This window comes from Camelus dromedarius, chromosome 36, assembly GCF_036321535.1.
Source record: "Camelus dromedarius isolate mCamDro1 chromosome 36, mCamDro1.pat, whole genome shotgun sequence".
In the NCBI taxonomy this organism is placed as follows: Eukaryota; Metazoa; Chordata; class Mammalia; order Artiodactyla; family Camelidae; genus Camelus; species Camelus dromedarius.
Window position 1 is genome coordinate 13,329,639 of NC_087471.1, and position 18,053 is coordinate 13,347,691.

An 18,053-nucleotide genomic window follows, 5' to 3' on the forward strand; every position below is an offset into this window, starting at 1 on the left:
CCCCCCCCCCCCCAGAACTGTTGTACTTTGAGGGTATGAGCGTGCTGTTTCAGAAACACCCGTGGTTGATAATCATCCCTTTAACCCTCACTTTATTTTTGCAACGTCTCCAAAAGTATTATGTTCTGTCTCATTTTATAATTGTGTCATAATTTTCCTACAGCTTAAAACACTTTTTAGCAGCTGTTTAACATAAATGGCAGAACTCTTAAGGGAACCTGGGACAGAGCTGTGTCCAGTGGCCATCAGCAGTATCTCTCGTGATGATTATTTGAAAGTGTCACGTGTGCTGGCAGCTCTTCTCAGATGCGTGTTTCAGGGAGGTTTCACTGTCTCCGCGGCCGGGCACAGGGCGCCGGGCGGGTGGGTCGGTGCTGGCTGCGTGACGTCTGAATGTTGGTCTTAGGTTCCTCTCGAGCCCCCAGACCCCCCTGTCCCTGATCGACCTCAGCTGGGTCACACACTAGGATCGTGGAGGACTGGACCTGACCTGATTTCCTCTGCCCCACGATCCTTTGGCTCTGGGAGAATTTATCACTGTAGATTTCCATTCACTGAGTGAATGGACTGGACAGTTCATCTTAGGGTATAAACTTGTCCTGGCTGCTTCATCTGGACAAAGCCTGGTTCTCAACAGCTGTGACGCCAGTGTGTCTATTCTGGGAACAGCGTTTATTCCCAATGAGAAAGTACTTGGCCGGGCAGTCCGTGTGAGGGATTTGTTATAACCTGTTACTAACCTGCGAGAGCACAGACCTCTGAAGGGATGATGAGCGATGGTGGGTCTGTCACACAGAGTAGACAGCATTAAATATTTCAGCAAAACATATTAGTGCAGTTGTGAAATGCTCTCAATAAAATGATACACAGAAATGTGGATATAAAATTTAGCCTATAATATGATCTCAATATAATCAAACATTTGTGAAGAAAAATCTGTTACTGTTAGCAGTTCTTTGCTGTAGGATAATTTGATTTATTTGTCTTTCTATATTTCCCAATAATTCCACATCACTGTTCTCAGTAGGTGGGTTTCCCCTTGGTTAGGCATTTGGCAATGTTTGGTGACATTCTGTTTGTCACATCTTGGGGGAGATCACTGCTGGTACCTCATGGATAGAGGCCAGGGATGCTGGCAGACAGTCTGCTCAAATTGTCAGTAATGCTGGGGGGACGGGGTGGGGGGCTGTGCTCTATGTTAGATATGTATCTTATTTAAAGTTAGGAAAAATAGGATATTAATACCAGAAGGAAAAGGCTTAAATGATAGGATACAGAAATCAATTTTTTTTATGCAGACTACATTTAAAAAAAAACTATCAAATATTATTCACTTAAATACAAGAAACTGTAGAGATGCAGCATTCACTTCTGGTCGTCGCTGTAATTCATGGTCTGAGCTTCGGAACGTGAGCTTTGCCAGGTGGGAGCCTCGGGCTTGGCCTCCGTCATCGGAACCTGAATTTCCCCAGTTGTGAGCTTTTCTGGAGTTTGTTTTCTTAATCCTCGGTTCGCTTATTTCTGGATCTAAATTGAAGCCTGAGCACAACCCATATTCAGTAAAGCTTTTGAGACAAAAGAAATTCGCCTGAATAAACACTTATGTGAAAATACTTTTATTACTCATCCTGGCAAAATTCCTAAGATTTAATGAGGTGAAACCATTTTCAGAAAAAAAGCAAAAAAAGGAAGAGGTCTAGTGATGTGAGAACACAGAGGGAAAAGAGCTGCCAGGCCGAGTGCTCTGCGGGTCGGGGGCGGGTCGGATGGCCGCTGCCGAGATGCCCTCGACACAACCCGAAACAGGTCGTGTCCACATTATGATTATAGATTTTCATCTGGCTTTGGGCCCAGAATAACCCAACACGATCGTGTCATTGTGAAGGGCATTAGTTACGCATGGTCGAGATTCAGTTTTCCAGTGTGTTGATTTGTGCACAAGCCCGCTTAGTTCCCACTGTTCTGTGCGGATGGTGAGCCTTTCAAACACTCTGTCATCTCCAAGGTGCTGTTTCCCCGTCACATCTTCAGCATCAGCTCCACAGCTGCACCAACCTTTCTGAGCCCAAAGATGGTCACATGGGTGGGGTCACCGCTGTGATGTAAACTTACTGCATCTCTTTGGATGGTGGCCCTGGTGGCTGTGCTACGTCAGAAAGCCTGAGACAACAGCAAAAGTACCTGCCTTCTGGCCTTAACGACAGTCCTCAGTGCTGGCTTTTCTCTGCATCCAACAGTTGACATTTTGGGGAGGGTTGCAGTTGAGCATCACTTTCAGAAACATTACGAGGAGCCCATGACTCTTCCTAGAAAATCAGGGAAACTGCAGGACATGCTCAGTAGTCACGAGAACCCATCCAGAGCTGGTGCTGACCAGGGACACTCAGGGCGACCTCGGCCCTCGTGATGAGCAGCCTTGCTGGAGTACCTGTTCACGCCCCCAGTGGGCTGGCCTGTTCCGTTTTGTCATTAAGCCCCACACCACCCTCACCAGATAGGTGGCTGTCACTTTTCCAGCGTTAGTCACAACGCTCTGAGGTTCGGGCCGTTCCTCTGGAGTGATGCAGCTGAACGCGGTGAAGGCAGACTTGCAGTTCAAGGGCTCTGTCTCCCAGGCCCTGAGCACGTGCTCAGTCTGGCTGCTGTTTACCCTTTGGGGAAACTCAAACCCTCTCTGTGCTTGGAACAGATGACAGGGAGATGTCCTTTAAAAATTAAAGTTACTAAAAAAAGTGAGTTAAATCCTCAGCTGAAGTTTAAGAATTTGCGTGGAGGTATTTCATTTGAAAACTTAGTTTCCCAAAACTTCCAGTGCGCTACAATTATTTTAAAAAGAGAAATTTAAAGAAGAGACCAAACAGTCAATGTTTGTTTAATTCTCCGGTGTTGTTACCCACCCTTAATCTCATCCTGGGCGATTCAGTGCAGAACCTGCCAGCGTGCTTGCCCTAAGATGCTCCTCCCTTGTTATGACCCCATCTCAACTTCAATGGGTGTCTTCTGTGGTTTTCCTTTCCTTCCTTCATTTGGAGTTGGAGAGGTGGGAGTGCAAAAGGTTATTCATCACAATAAGGAAAAGTTTTTTTTTTTAACAATCTGAAATTGTTGAATAAATAAATTAGTGTGTTTCTTTCCATAATTAAAACGTGCTACCTTCCCCTCTTGGTAAGTGGAGGGTATCAGGAAAGAGGTTAGGAGAGGGACCCGGAGACCCTCTGCTTGGCCTTTTGGGTGCCTGATGTTTGGAGGTGTCCAGTGGACCAGCCTCAGTGGGTTTGGAGGATGGAGCTGGGGTCGCTTCATCACGGAGCATCACGTGATGTGCACCGTTTCTCAGAGCTTATTAATGTGAACAGTGAAATCTGTTCTGTTTGCATAAAAGGTGATCTGTTTGAGATGCCTTTACCAGGTGTTTATGGTGGTAAAAACTGAATAAAGTCGAGTCAGTGGATTCGGCTTTGCGCTTGTCGGTACCTGTGGCCCCACTTTTGTGTTGTACGTTCACATTTACTAAAATGCAGTCAGTCAGTGTGTTGTTATGATTCTTTCTCGAATCAAAGATTTAACCTTTAGGCAAGATTTAATTAGGCGTGCATCTTTTTCAAGCTTCCCAGTGCATTTTGATGAATTTGTCAGTGAATTACGTGTGGCTGATGTATATAAAATACATGTATATCATCTGGGCTTGTGCAGACGTCCCTGGTGTTCCCCCTGCTGCGGTAACTGGTTCATTTACTGTTGTCCTGGTGCAAAGTGTAATTGGAAACTGGTAGATACTTCAAGAAGCCGATTAGCTTCGGGTAACTATTTGCATGTTATCCTGCACGTTGCAAGTACTGAATTGCAGTATTTCAGTGATGTGGCAGCCAAAACAGTTAAATTGTTGTAGTGAACAATGACTTGCAATGAGAATGAACACATTTCTTGAAAGACTCTTCTGTGACATGTAAACAGTGTGTTCCTGTTTGATAACTACTGTTTTTCTCTTGTTCCTTTTTTGTTTTTTATTTATTTATTTTTTATAATTTGCTGCTTGGCATTGTAGGAAGTGGAGGTTTGTATTCAGCTTCTGTATTTCATATTTTATCTTAGATTTTATATGAATCTCTACCTTTTAATTACTCACAATACACTCGAGTCATGTTATTTTTCTCTTTAGGATGATTATTTCCGCACTTGGAGTCCAGGAAAGACCTTTGAGCCAGGTAAGAACCTAATTATTTTAAAATAAATTGTTTTACATGTTTACAATTACTGTACTTAAAAACATGATGATTGTCTGGTTAGATTTTAAAATACTAAATAGGAGAGCTTAGATGAATGAAGAATTTCACACGGTAGTAACTTTCATTTCTGAATAATACAATTAGAAATAAATCAGTTATCGTGGCTGTGTCAAGCTGTCTCTCATTTCAGAGCCATGTCCTAGATTACTGACCTGCTGGGTCTTAGTGAGACCAGAAGGGAAGGTCTTGCAGGGGACACTGCGCACACCATTCATGGTTCTGGCACGCTCTCTTGAGACAAAGGCACAGGGCACGCACACACGGGGGCAGGAGCGCTGCCCTGGCTGCAGCGAGGATGGAGACGCCAGTCTCAGCACGATCATAATTACCTCAGTAACTAAACAGATTTGTTTACCAAACCGTACACTATTAGAGCCAGACCCTTCCTTCCAAAGTTTGAAACAAAAGACATTTCTGCTTTACATTGGCTACAGTCACCTCACAAAGGATGGTGCTCCATGAAGCAGTATCATTTAAAAGTCGGAATGGTTTTTTAAAATGAGCCCTGATATCCAAACTTGTGACTTGATATTTGGGATGAATCCTGAACAGCCACCCTCTGAGTGAAAACCATCCTGGATGGGCCTGGACGGGGACTGCGGTCAACCAGATGTGAGCCTTCAGTCACACCCTGTCCCCCCGTAACATTACTTCCTTTGCTGTGTAACTCACGTGACTTCCCTGTTACCATCCAGTGCTAATTTGTGGTAGGTTGGGGAAAGGCACTGAGAGGCAGGCCAACCTTGGCTCTGGCTCCACACCCTGCCCTCTGCAGAGCTTGTGCGCTCACAGATGGAAGGTTCCTGGCAGCCCTGCATCCAGCACGTCTGTTGGTGTCATTTTTCGAGCTCCATGTCCTCATTTCCTGTCTTGTGTCCCATTTTGGTAATTCTTGCGTGATTTCAAACGTGTTGGTCTGTGATCAGTGATGTGACAATTGTGGTTGTTTTGGGCACCAGGGCCTGCACCCCTAGAAGACTGCGAACTTAGTAACCGTGTGTGTGCTGACCACTCCACCCACTGCCGTCCCCGTCTCTCCCTGTCCTCGGGCAGCAGGGAAACTAGGACAGTTAGTGACCCGCTGGTCTCCTCCGAGTGTCCAAGGGGAAGGACGGTCACACGTCTCTCTGCTCTAAATCGAGAGCTGGACGTGACTACACTCAGCGAGGAAGGCACATCAAAAGCTGAGATGGGCCAAAAGCTGGGCCTCTTGGGCCAAACAGCCAAGTTGTGATGGCAAAGGAACGTTCTCGAAGGAAGTTAGACGTGTGGCTCCGGTGAACGCAGGAATGAGAAGAAAGCCAAACAGCCTTCTTGCTGATGCGGGGACGATTTAGGGGCTGGAGAGAAGACCCAGCCAGAAGCAGCACCCACTTCGGACGAAGCCTCGCCTGGAGTCAGGCCCCAGCTCTGCTCGGTCTGTGCCTTCCGGGAGGCGAGGAAGTTGCAGGGGGAAAGGCTGAAGCCGGCAGCGGTTGGTCCATGAGGTTTAAGGAGAGACGTCGTCTCCATGGCACCGCAGTGCAGGTGGGGCAGCAGGTGCTGATGGAGTAGCTGCAGCCGGTTCTCCAGAAGGTCCAGCTCAGGTCGTGCTCGAAGGGCCCGCTGAACACAGAACTTTCTTATGTGGATGAAACAGCCTCTGTTGGAAGAGATGCCGCTGGGGATTTTCAGAGCTGGAGACAAGTCAGTGCCTGGCGTCAGAGCATCAAGACAGGCTGACTCTCTCACTAGGGGCCAACGCAGCGGGCGACTTGGAGTTGAACTCAGTGCTTAGTTGCCATCTGAACACCCTACAGCCCGTAGGTTTACGCTCAGCCTGCTCTGCCTGTGCTGTGTGCCTGGAACGGCAGGGCTGGATGGCAGCACATCTGTGTACAACACAGTTGCTGAATATTTTAAACCCACTGTTGAGACCTACTACTCAGAAAAAAAATTCCTTTCAAAGTATCACTGCTCCTGGTCACCCAGGAGCTCTGATGGAGACAGACAACGAGACCCACACTGTGTCCGTGCTCACACGGCACCCAGCCTGCAGCCCGTGGATCGAGGAGTCGTCCTGACTTTCACGTCTTACTGTGTAAGAAGCACATTTTGTGAGGCTGTAGCTGCCACAGACAGCGATGCCTCCGATGCATCTGGGCAAAGCCAACTGAAAACTTTCCAGCAAGGATCCACTGTTCTGGATGCTGCTCAGAACATTCATGATTCATGGAAAGAGGTCAAAATATCCACATTAACAGGAGTTTGGCAGAAGTTGACTCCAGCCCTCATGGTTGACTTTGAGGGGCTGAAGCCTTCAGTGGAGGAAGGAACTGCAGACGTGGTGGAAAATCAAGAGGACGAGAATTAGACATGCAGCCTGAAGATGGGACTGAATTGCTGCAAATTCACAATAAAACTCTAACAGGTGAGGAGCTGTTCTTACGGATGAGAAAGAGAGTGGCTCCTTGAGACGGACTCTACTCCTGGTGAAGACGCTGTGAAGGTGTCTGGAATGACAACAAAGGATTTAGAACATGACGCAGGCTTAGTTCATAAAGCAGCAGCAGAGTTTGAGATGACTGACTCTAGTTTTGAAAGACGTTCTCCTGTGGGTAAAATGCTGTCAAGCACCATTGAGAGCTGCAGGGAAATCGTCCGCGAAAGGAAGAGTCAGTCGATGAGGCAGACTTCACTGTTGACTCCTTTGTAAAAAATTGCCACAGCCCCACCCCCCTCCCCAGCCTCCAGCAGCCACCACTGGATCAGTCAGCCATGGTCACCATCAAGGCAGGACCCTCCACCTGCAAAAGGCTTGATTGTCTGAAAGCCCAGAGGAGAGTTCTCGATTTTTTTAGCAAAGAAATGCTTTTTCATTTCATGTGCATTGTTTTTTAGACATAACACTATTATACAATTAATAGGCTATAGGATAGTGTAAACGTAACTTTTGTACACTTCAAAATATTTTATATATAAAATATATTTTATATGTATATTCTCTAATTTTATATTTTATTTAAAAGTTTGCGTGACTCACTTTATTGCAACATTTGCTCTCTTGTGATCTGGAGCCAAACCCACAATGTCTCTGAAGTCTGCCTGTGATAACATGCAGACTGAGATATACTTGCAGGCTTTCTTTGGAACTGAATTTTTATGATAGAATCGTAAACCTTGAACAGTTGGTGTTGTCTGTGAGGTGGGTGTTAGCACTTAGAGCGTTGCAGGTGACGGATCCAGTTGCAAAAAGACGCTTCGTCTTTTCTAACTTGTGTGTGTGTGACTGTGCTGAACTGCAGTTTATCTCTTGCTAAAAAAAAAAAGATTGTTCGAGGGAGGCTTCCAAGTCTTGACATACTGATGAGACTGACTTATTTTAGTATTCAAAGGAGTTTTCAATGTAATGATGTGTCAAAAATACCACGTTTATCAAGCAGAGAATAGCTCATGGCATGATAATACCTAACGTGTGTGAGGTGGCCTGTATCCAGTCACTGTTCTGAGCATTTGGTGTGTTAGTTCATTTAATCTTCACAGTCAGCCGGGGGGCGGGGGAGTGCGGCATCGCCCCTGGTCACAGCTCTGAAGTGGGGCAGAAGCAGCACGTGGGTCCAGGCAGTGTGACCCCCGCACCCCTTACCGAGCCGCTACGTGGTACTGTCACTTGATGGTAGCGCTAAAATGAAATCATGGGGTGTAATTTTGTGAAGATTGTACTTTAAAAATAAGTATCTACTTGTGTGAATGTTAGAAATAGATAGAATGTTTGCTTTGTCTCTGTATTTAAAAGGAAATTTTATAGACTGTCAGACCCTGGGTTTTGACTGATCGAACATATAGTTGGTAAACATACATGGGAGAGTTTTGTTTAAAAAAAAAAGAAAAATGGGAAAATTTAGATTGAGATGCAAGTATTTCTTTTCTTTTCTTTTTTTTTTTTTTTTTGGTGTTGAGTCAAATTAACCAACCCATTTGTAGACCACAGTGAGGAGTGAGGCAAATGGAAAATCATCCCGTTCCTGTCTGGCTTGGAATGAAATAGTGTTGTCATTTGGATGGAATAGACTTGAAATAGGTTAATTTCTCACGTTTCTTGTTCTTTCTGATGACAGAATCATCCATGAACTATCATTTTCAGAATCAGATTGAGCAGCTGAACATAGAACAGAAGACTTTTATGAGTTTATAATGTTAATATGCTACGTTTTTCATTGGTTATGGACATCCACATCATTTCAGTATAAATTGATTTTACCTAGTAACTTTTTGGGGGGTCTTGTATGTTTCTGAAAAGAGCCAAGAAAAAGTTAGCTTAGCATGACATTTTTATGATGATATTTGGACCATTTTTACCATATTCATTTGAAATTATATTTTACTTCCATTTCTGTGATTCTCCACAAACTATAATGTTACTTAATACTTCATAAGGCTAATGATGTGATTTTTCATCACAACACTTCTCTTCGCGTATGTGCATAAATACACCCACAGGTACACACACACAGATACGGTTACACATGCACACGTTCATTTGCACCTGCAAACTTATTTCTAGGTTAAAATCAACTGATTATCACATGTGGCTTATCTGCCTTCTGATTTTGCTATGACAAATTTTCCATCTCATGTGAGTTTCTATTAATCAGAACATTCCCACTTTTCAACCACTAAAATAGTAATTGTTTTGGAAAAATATAATGGTTTTAAAGGAATTAAAACAAAACTACTTTGGTGATGGTAAATTTGCTTTAAAGTTAGAGAAAGCATACTTACACCGTAAGTGAATTGCTTGGCGCTCTCTACTTAGAATTTTTGGAGGGGGAGGGTACAGCTTAGTGTTAGAGCAGGTGCTCAGCATGCATGAGGTCCTAGGTTCAATCCCCAGCACCTCCGTTAAATAAATAAATGAATAAAAACCTAATGACCTCCCCCAAGACAAAATTAATTAATTTAAAAAAGAATTTTCTGCGCCATTATTTCCGTTCATTACTTGACACAGCATAAATTGACTGAAAATTTTATTGAGGATGGGCATCTTCTTGAACACGGCATAAAAGTTTTGTGTTTGCTGTGGGATGAACCCAGAGTGGTGGCATGGATAGATTTTGAGTGATTTAATAAATTCTTTGATAGATAATGCCGAAGCTTTAAAAAAAAATTCACTTTTTTCCCTTTTCACTACATTATTCCTGCCTTGTCTTTCGGTCACGGATTAATTTGGGTAACAGGTTGCCGGAATTTTTAGCCTTATTTCTTAAGAGGTGTTTAGAGAACCCATTTGTCCTTGAAGTGCTGGGTCTGTCAGGAGCACCTTTAAGGCAGAAATCATTTTCTCCTGCATTTGACGTCTAGGAGCCCCGAGGAGCCCGAGCTAATGTACTGCTTCTCTGCTCTCACTCCCCAGACCAGCCTGGAGTGAGTGATAATCAGTCAGCTAGTCATGAGCGGAAATGAACCGATCCAGAGATTCAGGCAGATCAGCTCCACGTTGCTGGGGTGCTTCCCGCTGGTGCAGGTGTCGGGACGTGGAATTAGGGCGAGATGTTTCCGTCAGCACCGTGTGTCACAGCAGTTTCTGCTGGGCTTTCTTCCTGAATCTGGACCCTCGGATCCTGGCTGCTTACGCTGTGTCTCAATTCAGCACAGGTTCTTGCAGAGGCGGTGGCTGGGAACCGTTCTGGGACAGAAGTGTGTGCAGCCTGGTGTCTCCTGAGCCTTTCCTGCAGGGATCAGGGGCTGAGAGGACAGCTAGGCACATCTCCACTGTTTCTGTCTTTCTGGGAGCAGTTCTCAGAGTTTCCCGGATCCCTGTAATTTCTCTGCTCATTTGCAAAGCGTCTCCCACACCCCGACAGTCACAGCTCCATGTATCCCTGTGGCCAGTCTCTGGCTACAGAGGAGGAGCTGCTGAGACCCCCCACCTGGGGCTTTGGTCCCTCAGCGAGCAGAGCTGGGGTCTCACAGCCACCGTTACCTCTGAAACTGAGGAGATTTGGCATTTGAGCAAATGCACCCCAGAACTCAAGTGTCCCTTCCTGAAGGCATCCCTGTGTTCTCAAGGTGCAGTGCGTCTGGGAGACAGTGAAGGTCCTGCCTCCCTCCCCGGGGCCCTAACCTTCGTTGTTCAGGAGCGCTGGTTTCGGCGTGTTCGCAGACGGTGTTGCTGGTGGTCTGGTCAGCAGGCGGTGCTGCCCAGCTCCCAGCAGAGCATGGTGGTCCCTGATGCCACTCTGTCCAAGGGCTGGGGCCTTGGGGCACTTTTCTAGTGGAAAAATGGTGTTCCTGGAATTGAAATTCAAAGATGCTTTCAGCCATTTAAAAATGTAAATTCTGAACTGGTATTTGGTCAACTCACAAGGATCAATTTCAGACTTGTACCACTTTGGACAAATACGTGCTCAGCGTTCAGGGGCTACTTGCCGTGTCACTTACGTCCTACGTCAGTTACATCACCGGTGCTGGCAGCCTTGGCTCATGGAAGCCCTCTGGAAATCCCGCAAAAACCTGTATTCAACCTGGAGACCGACAGGGCGTCTGTTCACTCCCTGTCAGAACATAGAGCAACTCAGAGCTTCTGGGTGAGAAACACGTTTCCTCTTCCTGGCCAATCCTCATTTCTTTGTACAAGGATGGTATTCAATTTGTTTTACTCCAAAATCTATAAAATACAGGAATCAAGACATTTAGATCCTTTTGTTCTTTGTCAAAGAGTGCGGCTTCTCCATGGAATAAGAAAGACTGGAAAGGCCCGTGTTTTTAATTTATAAGGTGTGGTCAAGATTAACGACACTTCGTTTGGTCCCACAGGCGTGCGAGGAGGAAACTATGTTTATTCCTCGGCAGTGACTCTGTGTCACTAAACTGAATCAAGTTTATAGAGAAAGACGTTGATCTGATGCCCTTCAACGATAAATAAGAAGTGGTATTTTTATCTCAGACCTTGTTACTCTAACAGGACTGTGAAGACTGAAAAAAAAAAAACAGTAGAGATATATAGGAAATGACATTCTAGCAGGAACTGCACTGGATGAAGGAGTGAGTTTCAGTCCTGCCTCGCGAGAGAATCAGCTAAGCGCACGAAGTACAGCGGCCGGGCTTGGTCCCCGAACTTTTGATTCAGTTTTTTAGGGGCAGATTCTGGGCACTTCCTGCGTGTTTGTGTGTGTGTGTTTTATTTATTTTTTAATGTGATAAAATTGACTATTTTAACCATTTTGATCTGTACAGTCACATCGTCTGTTACAGCCCCGGTGTTTCTCCTCATCTGCCCCTGCGGGTGGGTTCCCCTCCTGCCAGGAGCTCAGGCAGTGGATTCGGAGCCCGAGTCAGGAGGGGAGTGACCTGAGTGGGGGTCTCATTGGACGTGCAGGGTGCTTGACAAACGCCCGAGGAGGCTGGACAGCGTTGCTGTGGACTCTGTGATCCGGCTGATGAAAACGAGCCACAGTGGATGTCTTTGCTTTCTCCTCTATTTTTAGAGTGACCAGGAGTCAACTCAGGGAGGAGCCAGCCAAGCAGCAGTGGTTTCAGATTCCTGACCCAGCGGTCTGTCCTGGAAACCGCATCGTTTAGGAGCCCGTGTTTTCACTGGGTCACCCCTTGGTAACGGTCCAGCCCTTTCAGGCAGTGAGGATGAAACAGAGGACCAGACCCAAACTCATCCAGGGAGGAACAAACATTCAAGGTGACCCCTGAGGCTAAAACTGAAAATCCTGGGGCAGTTTGAGTCTCTCAGGCCTCTGGTTGTTGACATAACAGGGTAACAGGACCACGTCCCTCTGCTCAGGATAATGTTTTTTTAATTTTTTTTTGCCGAAGTATAGTTGATTTACAGTGTTAGTTTCAGGTTTTCAGCAAAGTGATTCAGTTATGCATACACATACATATATTTTTTTTTTCTTTTCAGAGTCTTTTCCATTATATGTTATTACAAGGAATCGAATATAGTTCCCTATGCTGTACAGTAGCTCCCTGTTGTTTATCTGTCTGATATATAGTAGTTAGTATCTGTTAATTCCAAACTCCTAATTTGCCCTCCCCTGCCCTTTCTCCTCTGGTAGCTGTGGTTTGTTTTCCATGTCCCTGAGCCTGTTGTTAGTTTGTAAATAGAATTTGTATCATTTTTTTAGATTCCATATATAAGTGATATCATATGATATTTGTCTTTCTCTGTCTGACTTCACTCAATATGATAACCTAAAATGTCCATCCACAGATGACTGGATAAAGAAGATGTGGTGTGTGTGTACAGACAGACAGACAGACAGACACACACACACACACACACACACACTGGAATACTACTCAGCCATAAAAAAGAATAAATTTGCAGCAACATTGATGGACCTAGAGATTATCACCTGATGTTTTTAAAATCATAGAAATCTAGAAAGCCATACTGATTTTCATTAGAACATAGACTGATATAAACAACATGTGACTTTCTGACTGCTCAGTGTTAATTGCCTATTTCATGGTAAAGGACTGTACTTGGCAGAGAAGTTTGAAAAAAGGGATGAGGGAGGTCCTTCCATTTAAGAAGTTCTGTATTTCAAAGGACAACACTTTACCACAAGTCTCTTGTTTGAGAGTCCACTGAATAAAAGTAAAGGTCATCCCAAATAACAGTCAGCATAAATATTTTAAAGTGATTTTTTGTGTTTTCCCCTGTGCCTGGTTTACAGTAGGACTGAAAAGTATTTTCAGTTGAGCCCTGAGTCCGCACAGGACTGTACCGGGACTGAAGCAGAGAAACGAGGTCGGGGAGACATGGGCAAGCTCGAAGCAGGGGAAACCCCAGACTATGGGTTTTTCCACATAACTTAGAACAGAGTGAAAAAGCAGATAATGATAAGGAAGCTGGATGATCAGAGCTCAGTGTCTGAGAGACACGCTGGTGTGTCATGAAGGTGCACAGAGCAACTCAGAGCCTGGGTGGTTTGTGCGTCTCGTCAGGAAAGTCCTCTCCTGTCAGTGTGTAACGGCGTCAGCAGGGAGGTTCTGATTTAACTTTTGGCAAGATATGTCAAATAGTCTTTCATAAAAATGTAAAATATGAAGATGGAAAACAGGATTATTTCACTGGGAGTTGCATTCAGCCGAAGCTCCAACATAACACTTGTCTATAGGATTTTATTTAAGCTGTGGTGGAGAACTCAGTTTGGGTCCTGGCTGATGAGGGACAAGGGTGTGGAGGTTACTGGGGTGGAGGCGGCTTCGCACGAGGTGCTACACTGAACTGCGTGGAGCTGCGGGAATCGGAGAGAAGTGGGCACGCGGGTCCGCAGGGATTACGGCCACCGTGTTCCCGTTCAAAGTCGAAACATCTGACTCTTGGGGAGGAGAGGAAGACTTGGCTGAACCAGGACAGGTCCGGTTCCTGAGCCAGGACACCGGGAAGGTCTGACTGCAGGGATCGTGGCCGGGAAAGGAGGCAGAGACCAACGACCAGACTAAGGGAGCTAGAGGCCAGGTGTCAGGGTCGGAGAGCAGCCTGGGGCCGCGCGGGACCCAGGGTTGGGGGCTGGTGGGAGGCTGTGTCGTCTCTCACGGGTTCATCTACTGTCCTCACGCCACACCTGCCCCTTCACACGTCACCCTTCTGTCCACAAGGGTCACACAAAGGTGTCAGGATAACCATATGGAAACAGTGAAAGCCAGAAAGCAGCCAAAAATCCAAAAACCAACAGAAAACATGCCTGCACATCAGATCTGGGAGGGATTTGCCATCTATAGAAGCAGCAGCTTTTTTCTGTCCTAAGACTTCACCCAGTGTGTTTTCCTTCCGTTTGGAGAAAATCTACATGTGAGGCTGACGGTGTCAGCTCTCTTGCTCACTAGTCACTAGTTTAGTTCTATTTTAAACTTCCCCTAAATAGGTTCCCATCAGGTTTAAACTAATTTTTGAAACCAGTAGATTTTATAAATGGATAGATGTTAATTTGGGAATGAATACATTACTCAAAATATACTTAAGTACAAATGTCTTTGTGGACAAAATAATTGCTTAATATATAAAGAGTCTCAAGATTTTAAAATTATGTAGAGATCAGTCATCTTTTTATTCAAGAACAATGAATTTTTTTCCCAGCCTGAAAGCCACATTCTTGTTAATTAGTTCAAAATATCCGCCCTTTCAGATAAAGTGAGCATGGCTTTCTGTGCAGATACGTAAGTGCCAGTCGTCTAGGGGCTAGACCACTGCTGGTTTAGGTGAATGGAAATTCTCGCCAGATGCAGATCTCAGAGGCTGTGTTTTATCTTCAGTAAAACGTTTGCTGTTGACAGTGCACATGTAAGAGCCGTGGTTTTAGCCACAGAGTGTGGCTGCAGCCCCGCGGAGCTGTCAGAACAGCACTGTCACCAGGCTACGTTGTGCTCTGCGTTTCCAGCCCTGTTTATAATTAGGTGATTACCTTGCCCTCAGTCTGTGCTTTCAAACCGTATCTCCATCTTTCTATTAAGCAGAAGACACTCAATTTCTCACACTAAGAAACACAGCTGTGCCTTTTTTTTTTCCCGTAAGTTTTATTTTCAGCAGTTTCTTTTTTGTTTTTAAATTTTTTAAGGTAAAGGTTGGGTATTTGGATTCAAATTTCGTCCCTAATTTCTCAGCTTATTGTCTTGTTCAAGAGTGATGTTTTAGACATGAAAATTAATATTGTTCTATATACATATAATAAATTATTTTGTCCCCTCGTTCTGGATTGGCTACACTTTTATTTAAGCGTTCTAGAATTCAAGAGAATTCAGAGGGTTTTCAGAATCTGGAAGTCTTTTAGTTCCAATATTCAGATTCTTTCTGAAAGTTTTCTAAGACATTTCAGAAAGAAGGTAGTGGCTACTTCTGTCACTGTTTGTTGTCTTGTGTGACATGTAATTTCTTTCGGATGGGAGGGAATTCTGAAGTCAGGAGTATGTGATAAACGTAGTAACTTATTACTGAACGAGATGCTTTGATTGTGATGACAGCTGATGGATTTGAAGTGCAGTTATCAGAAGAAGGAAAAGGATGGGCTGTAATTTTGTAGAGGAGAGTCTTCATGTAGTGAATTCAGATGGAGAATTAATTAGAACAGCTGAGTGCCATCAGCACCTCAGATAAATTCATGCAGATGCTCCTGGTACCATGGGGTGGAGGCGGCAGGAGGCCCAGCCTTGGGGGCTGTGCCTGTGGGCCCCCCTCCCCGACCTGGCCGGCTGTGTTCCCTGACTCAGCATCGTTTTCCCTTGTGTTTCAGGTCTGTCCCCTCAGAGCACTCCCACTTTACTACGTCAGCCGAGCGATGACCCCCCTCCCCCGTCACAGGGAGAGTGTGCGGGGGCGGTGAGGGTGTGAGCCGTGAGGAGACACTGAGTCACGAGGTCACGATGCCTGACAGCATGAGTCCCCACAGAAGTGCTTCCAAAGAACAAATGTACATTGTTTCTGTTTTCCCAAACACGATGTTACCTTGAACATTTATTTTAAAATATAAACCCTTAAAAATGCCCACAGGTAAATTACATTGGATCTAGTCAAGGACCCCTTCTAGTTTTAAGAAGCCGTGTGTCAACGCTCGGCACTCCTGATTTCCTGCGATGAATCAGGAGTAACGCTTACTGTGATGGTGACGTCCTGATACTGTGACACTGTGACTAGCATCTCCTGCCAGTGGCTCTGAACTAAGTTAAATCTCGAGGGTGGCAGTGGGCAGCCCTGCTGAGTCTCTGCTAAGCTCCCGCAGTTAGGAAATAAAACCGTTATTCGTAATTGAAGAATTCAGATTTCTATGTAGTAGTTTTTCTCAGGAAACCAAAGAGGATGAATTCGAATCAGCCCAAAATAACACAGTCATCCGTCCTGATTGCTTCATTAGCATCTTAAGAGACCGTGACAACTGAGACATTTTGTGTGTTTTCCAGAACCTAATTAGAAATGCAACTTACAATTTTTAGAACTGGGTACGGAACACACTGTCCTCAGGTTGGGCTCTTTTCTTCGAAGCTTTTTGCTTGCTTGTTTGTTTCCCTATGATCGCTAAGAAGGTGGAGGCAATAAACCCACATGTGTTGGTAGAACGCACTGTTTCCTCTCTTGTAGAGGTTGGACGTTGTAGCCGTGAGCATGCCTGGTGTTTGTGTCCGGGCTCAGCAGGAGTTCCAGGCGTTGGCTGACCACGTAGTACCCACTGGGGTGGACGTATGGTGTTTTGTGTGGTCTTAGGAGTTGCACAGCCAATTACGTCATGTTACTGATGGAGAAGCCAGAGTTCAGTCCTGTGGTGACTGACGGTGTTTAACTTCTCACCCTGGTTCCATCCTCTTGATGGTGGGGCTGCTGCAAGCCCCAGGCTCCATCCTTTCTGTTCAGTGTAATGTTTTGTTTATGCAAAGTCACATAAACATCTTTTCAACCTGGTGTTCATTTAAAAAAATATTTCTTATTTTTAATGTCATAGCTCCCAGGTCACTTAAAGCACAAAATTTTAGAGTAAGTTAATTTTATACTTTAGAATTAGCCCAGTTTCTTCAATTTATGTGTGAAGACATTAGTAGAGAGCAGTTGGGGCATCATCGGGACCGGAGGTAAATATTTCATGAGACGAGCTGTTTCTGCCGTGTTGATAGGACTTCCCCTGTGATCCTGTTTCGGGAGGCCCTTTAGTTAGTGGTAACTGAATCACAGGTCTGTTTAGCTCTAATATTAGAAAGAAAATCCCAAATATAAACCTTTATCACAGGATTCAGTAAAATCATACTTATATACTGAGCAACAGATTAAAAAATGGAAATCAGTAAAAATAAGGGTTTTTACACATAACCAATTTTTCTGGAATGTGTCTATTTATGAAAGAAACACTATTAGCATTCACCACTTTTAAGAGGTTTGGAAAACAATGTGATGTATTGACAGAGACAGAGAATAAGGGCTGAAGAGAACGGTATTTGAAGTCCCCACCCATCTTAACTAGAGTAAGACAGCTCCGGACGAAGTTCGGATGTGATTCGGAGGGATTCTGAGTTTTCCTTACCTGGGTTTACCGAGCAGCAGTCAGTTGCACTTGGCACCTTTACAAGACAGGATATTATTGAAATAAACACTGTGATGTTTGGTGTATGTTTATCACCAAACAAATTAATCAAACCATTGCACCTGAAGCTGTGTCGTCCTGGTGGTGGGGAGACCAGGTTCGCGTGGGTGGGTTTCTGTGCCTGAAGTGATGCCAAGATTTGAAACCGAGAAAGTCACGGCGAAGATTTGCGGCTGCATTTAATCACATTTAGCACCACGGAACTGGCTGTCAGAAGTCTAATTAGCTGTCAGACATTAGTCTGCTTTCCTTGCCTCTCGCACGCACAGCCTTTCATGATAACATCTGGCAAGTTTTAAAAAATTCCCTAAAAACCACTTCCTTTATTTCACAGAGTAGAGTTACGGTGACGTGCGTGCTGTCAGGACAAGAGAAGCACACTCAATGCTTCCTTGTCGAACCATGAGGGAGGTTTTTAGTGTTACTTTTGAGTTGTTGGTCTTTTTTTTTTTTTTGTAAAAGCACTCAGTTAAGTGTAGGGAGAGTTTACTGAGTGGATGCCGATAAGATATGTGCTTTGATTTGACTATTTAATAATGTTGACATTTTTCCAGAATTAAACCCAGCTCTCAGTGGCACTGTTCACCTGCTCTTAAACCACGATGAATGTCCACATTAGTCCATTTTTCTCAATTTTTTCCCCAACTGCTAAAGAGTTCTCTTATCTCCTAAATGTTACCAGATGAAATTTAGAAGGGCATATTTG

At 44.7% G+C, this 18,053-nt stretch overlaps 1 protein-coding gene across 3 annotated transcripts in view; it reads left to right on the forward strand.

Moving 5' to 3' along the window:
* SPOCK3 (SPARC (osteonectin), cwcv and kazal like domains proteoglycan 3) overlaps positions 1 to 18,053 on the forward strand; it is a 130,697-nt gene that overhangs the window by 26,440 nt on the left and 86,204 nt on the right. For all 3 annotated transcript variants that reach the window (XM_064482516.1, XM_064482517.1, XM_064482518.1), the window contains one exon: positions 4,160 to 4,205. In XM_064482516.1, coding sequence (XP_064338586.1) covers positions 4,160 to 4,205 — 46 coding nt within the window. The remainder of the gene's footprint in view (positions 1 to 4,159; positions 4,206 to 18,053) is intronic.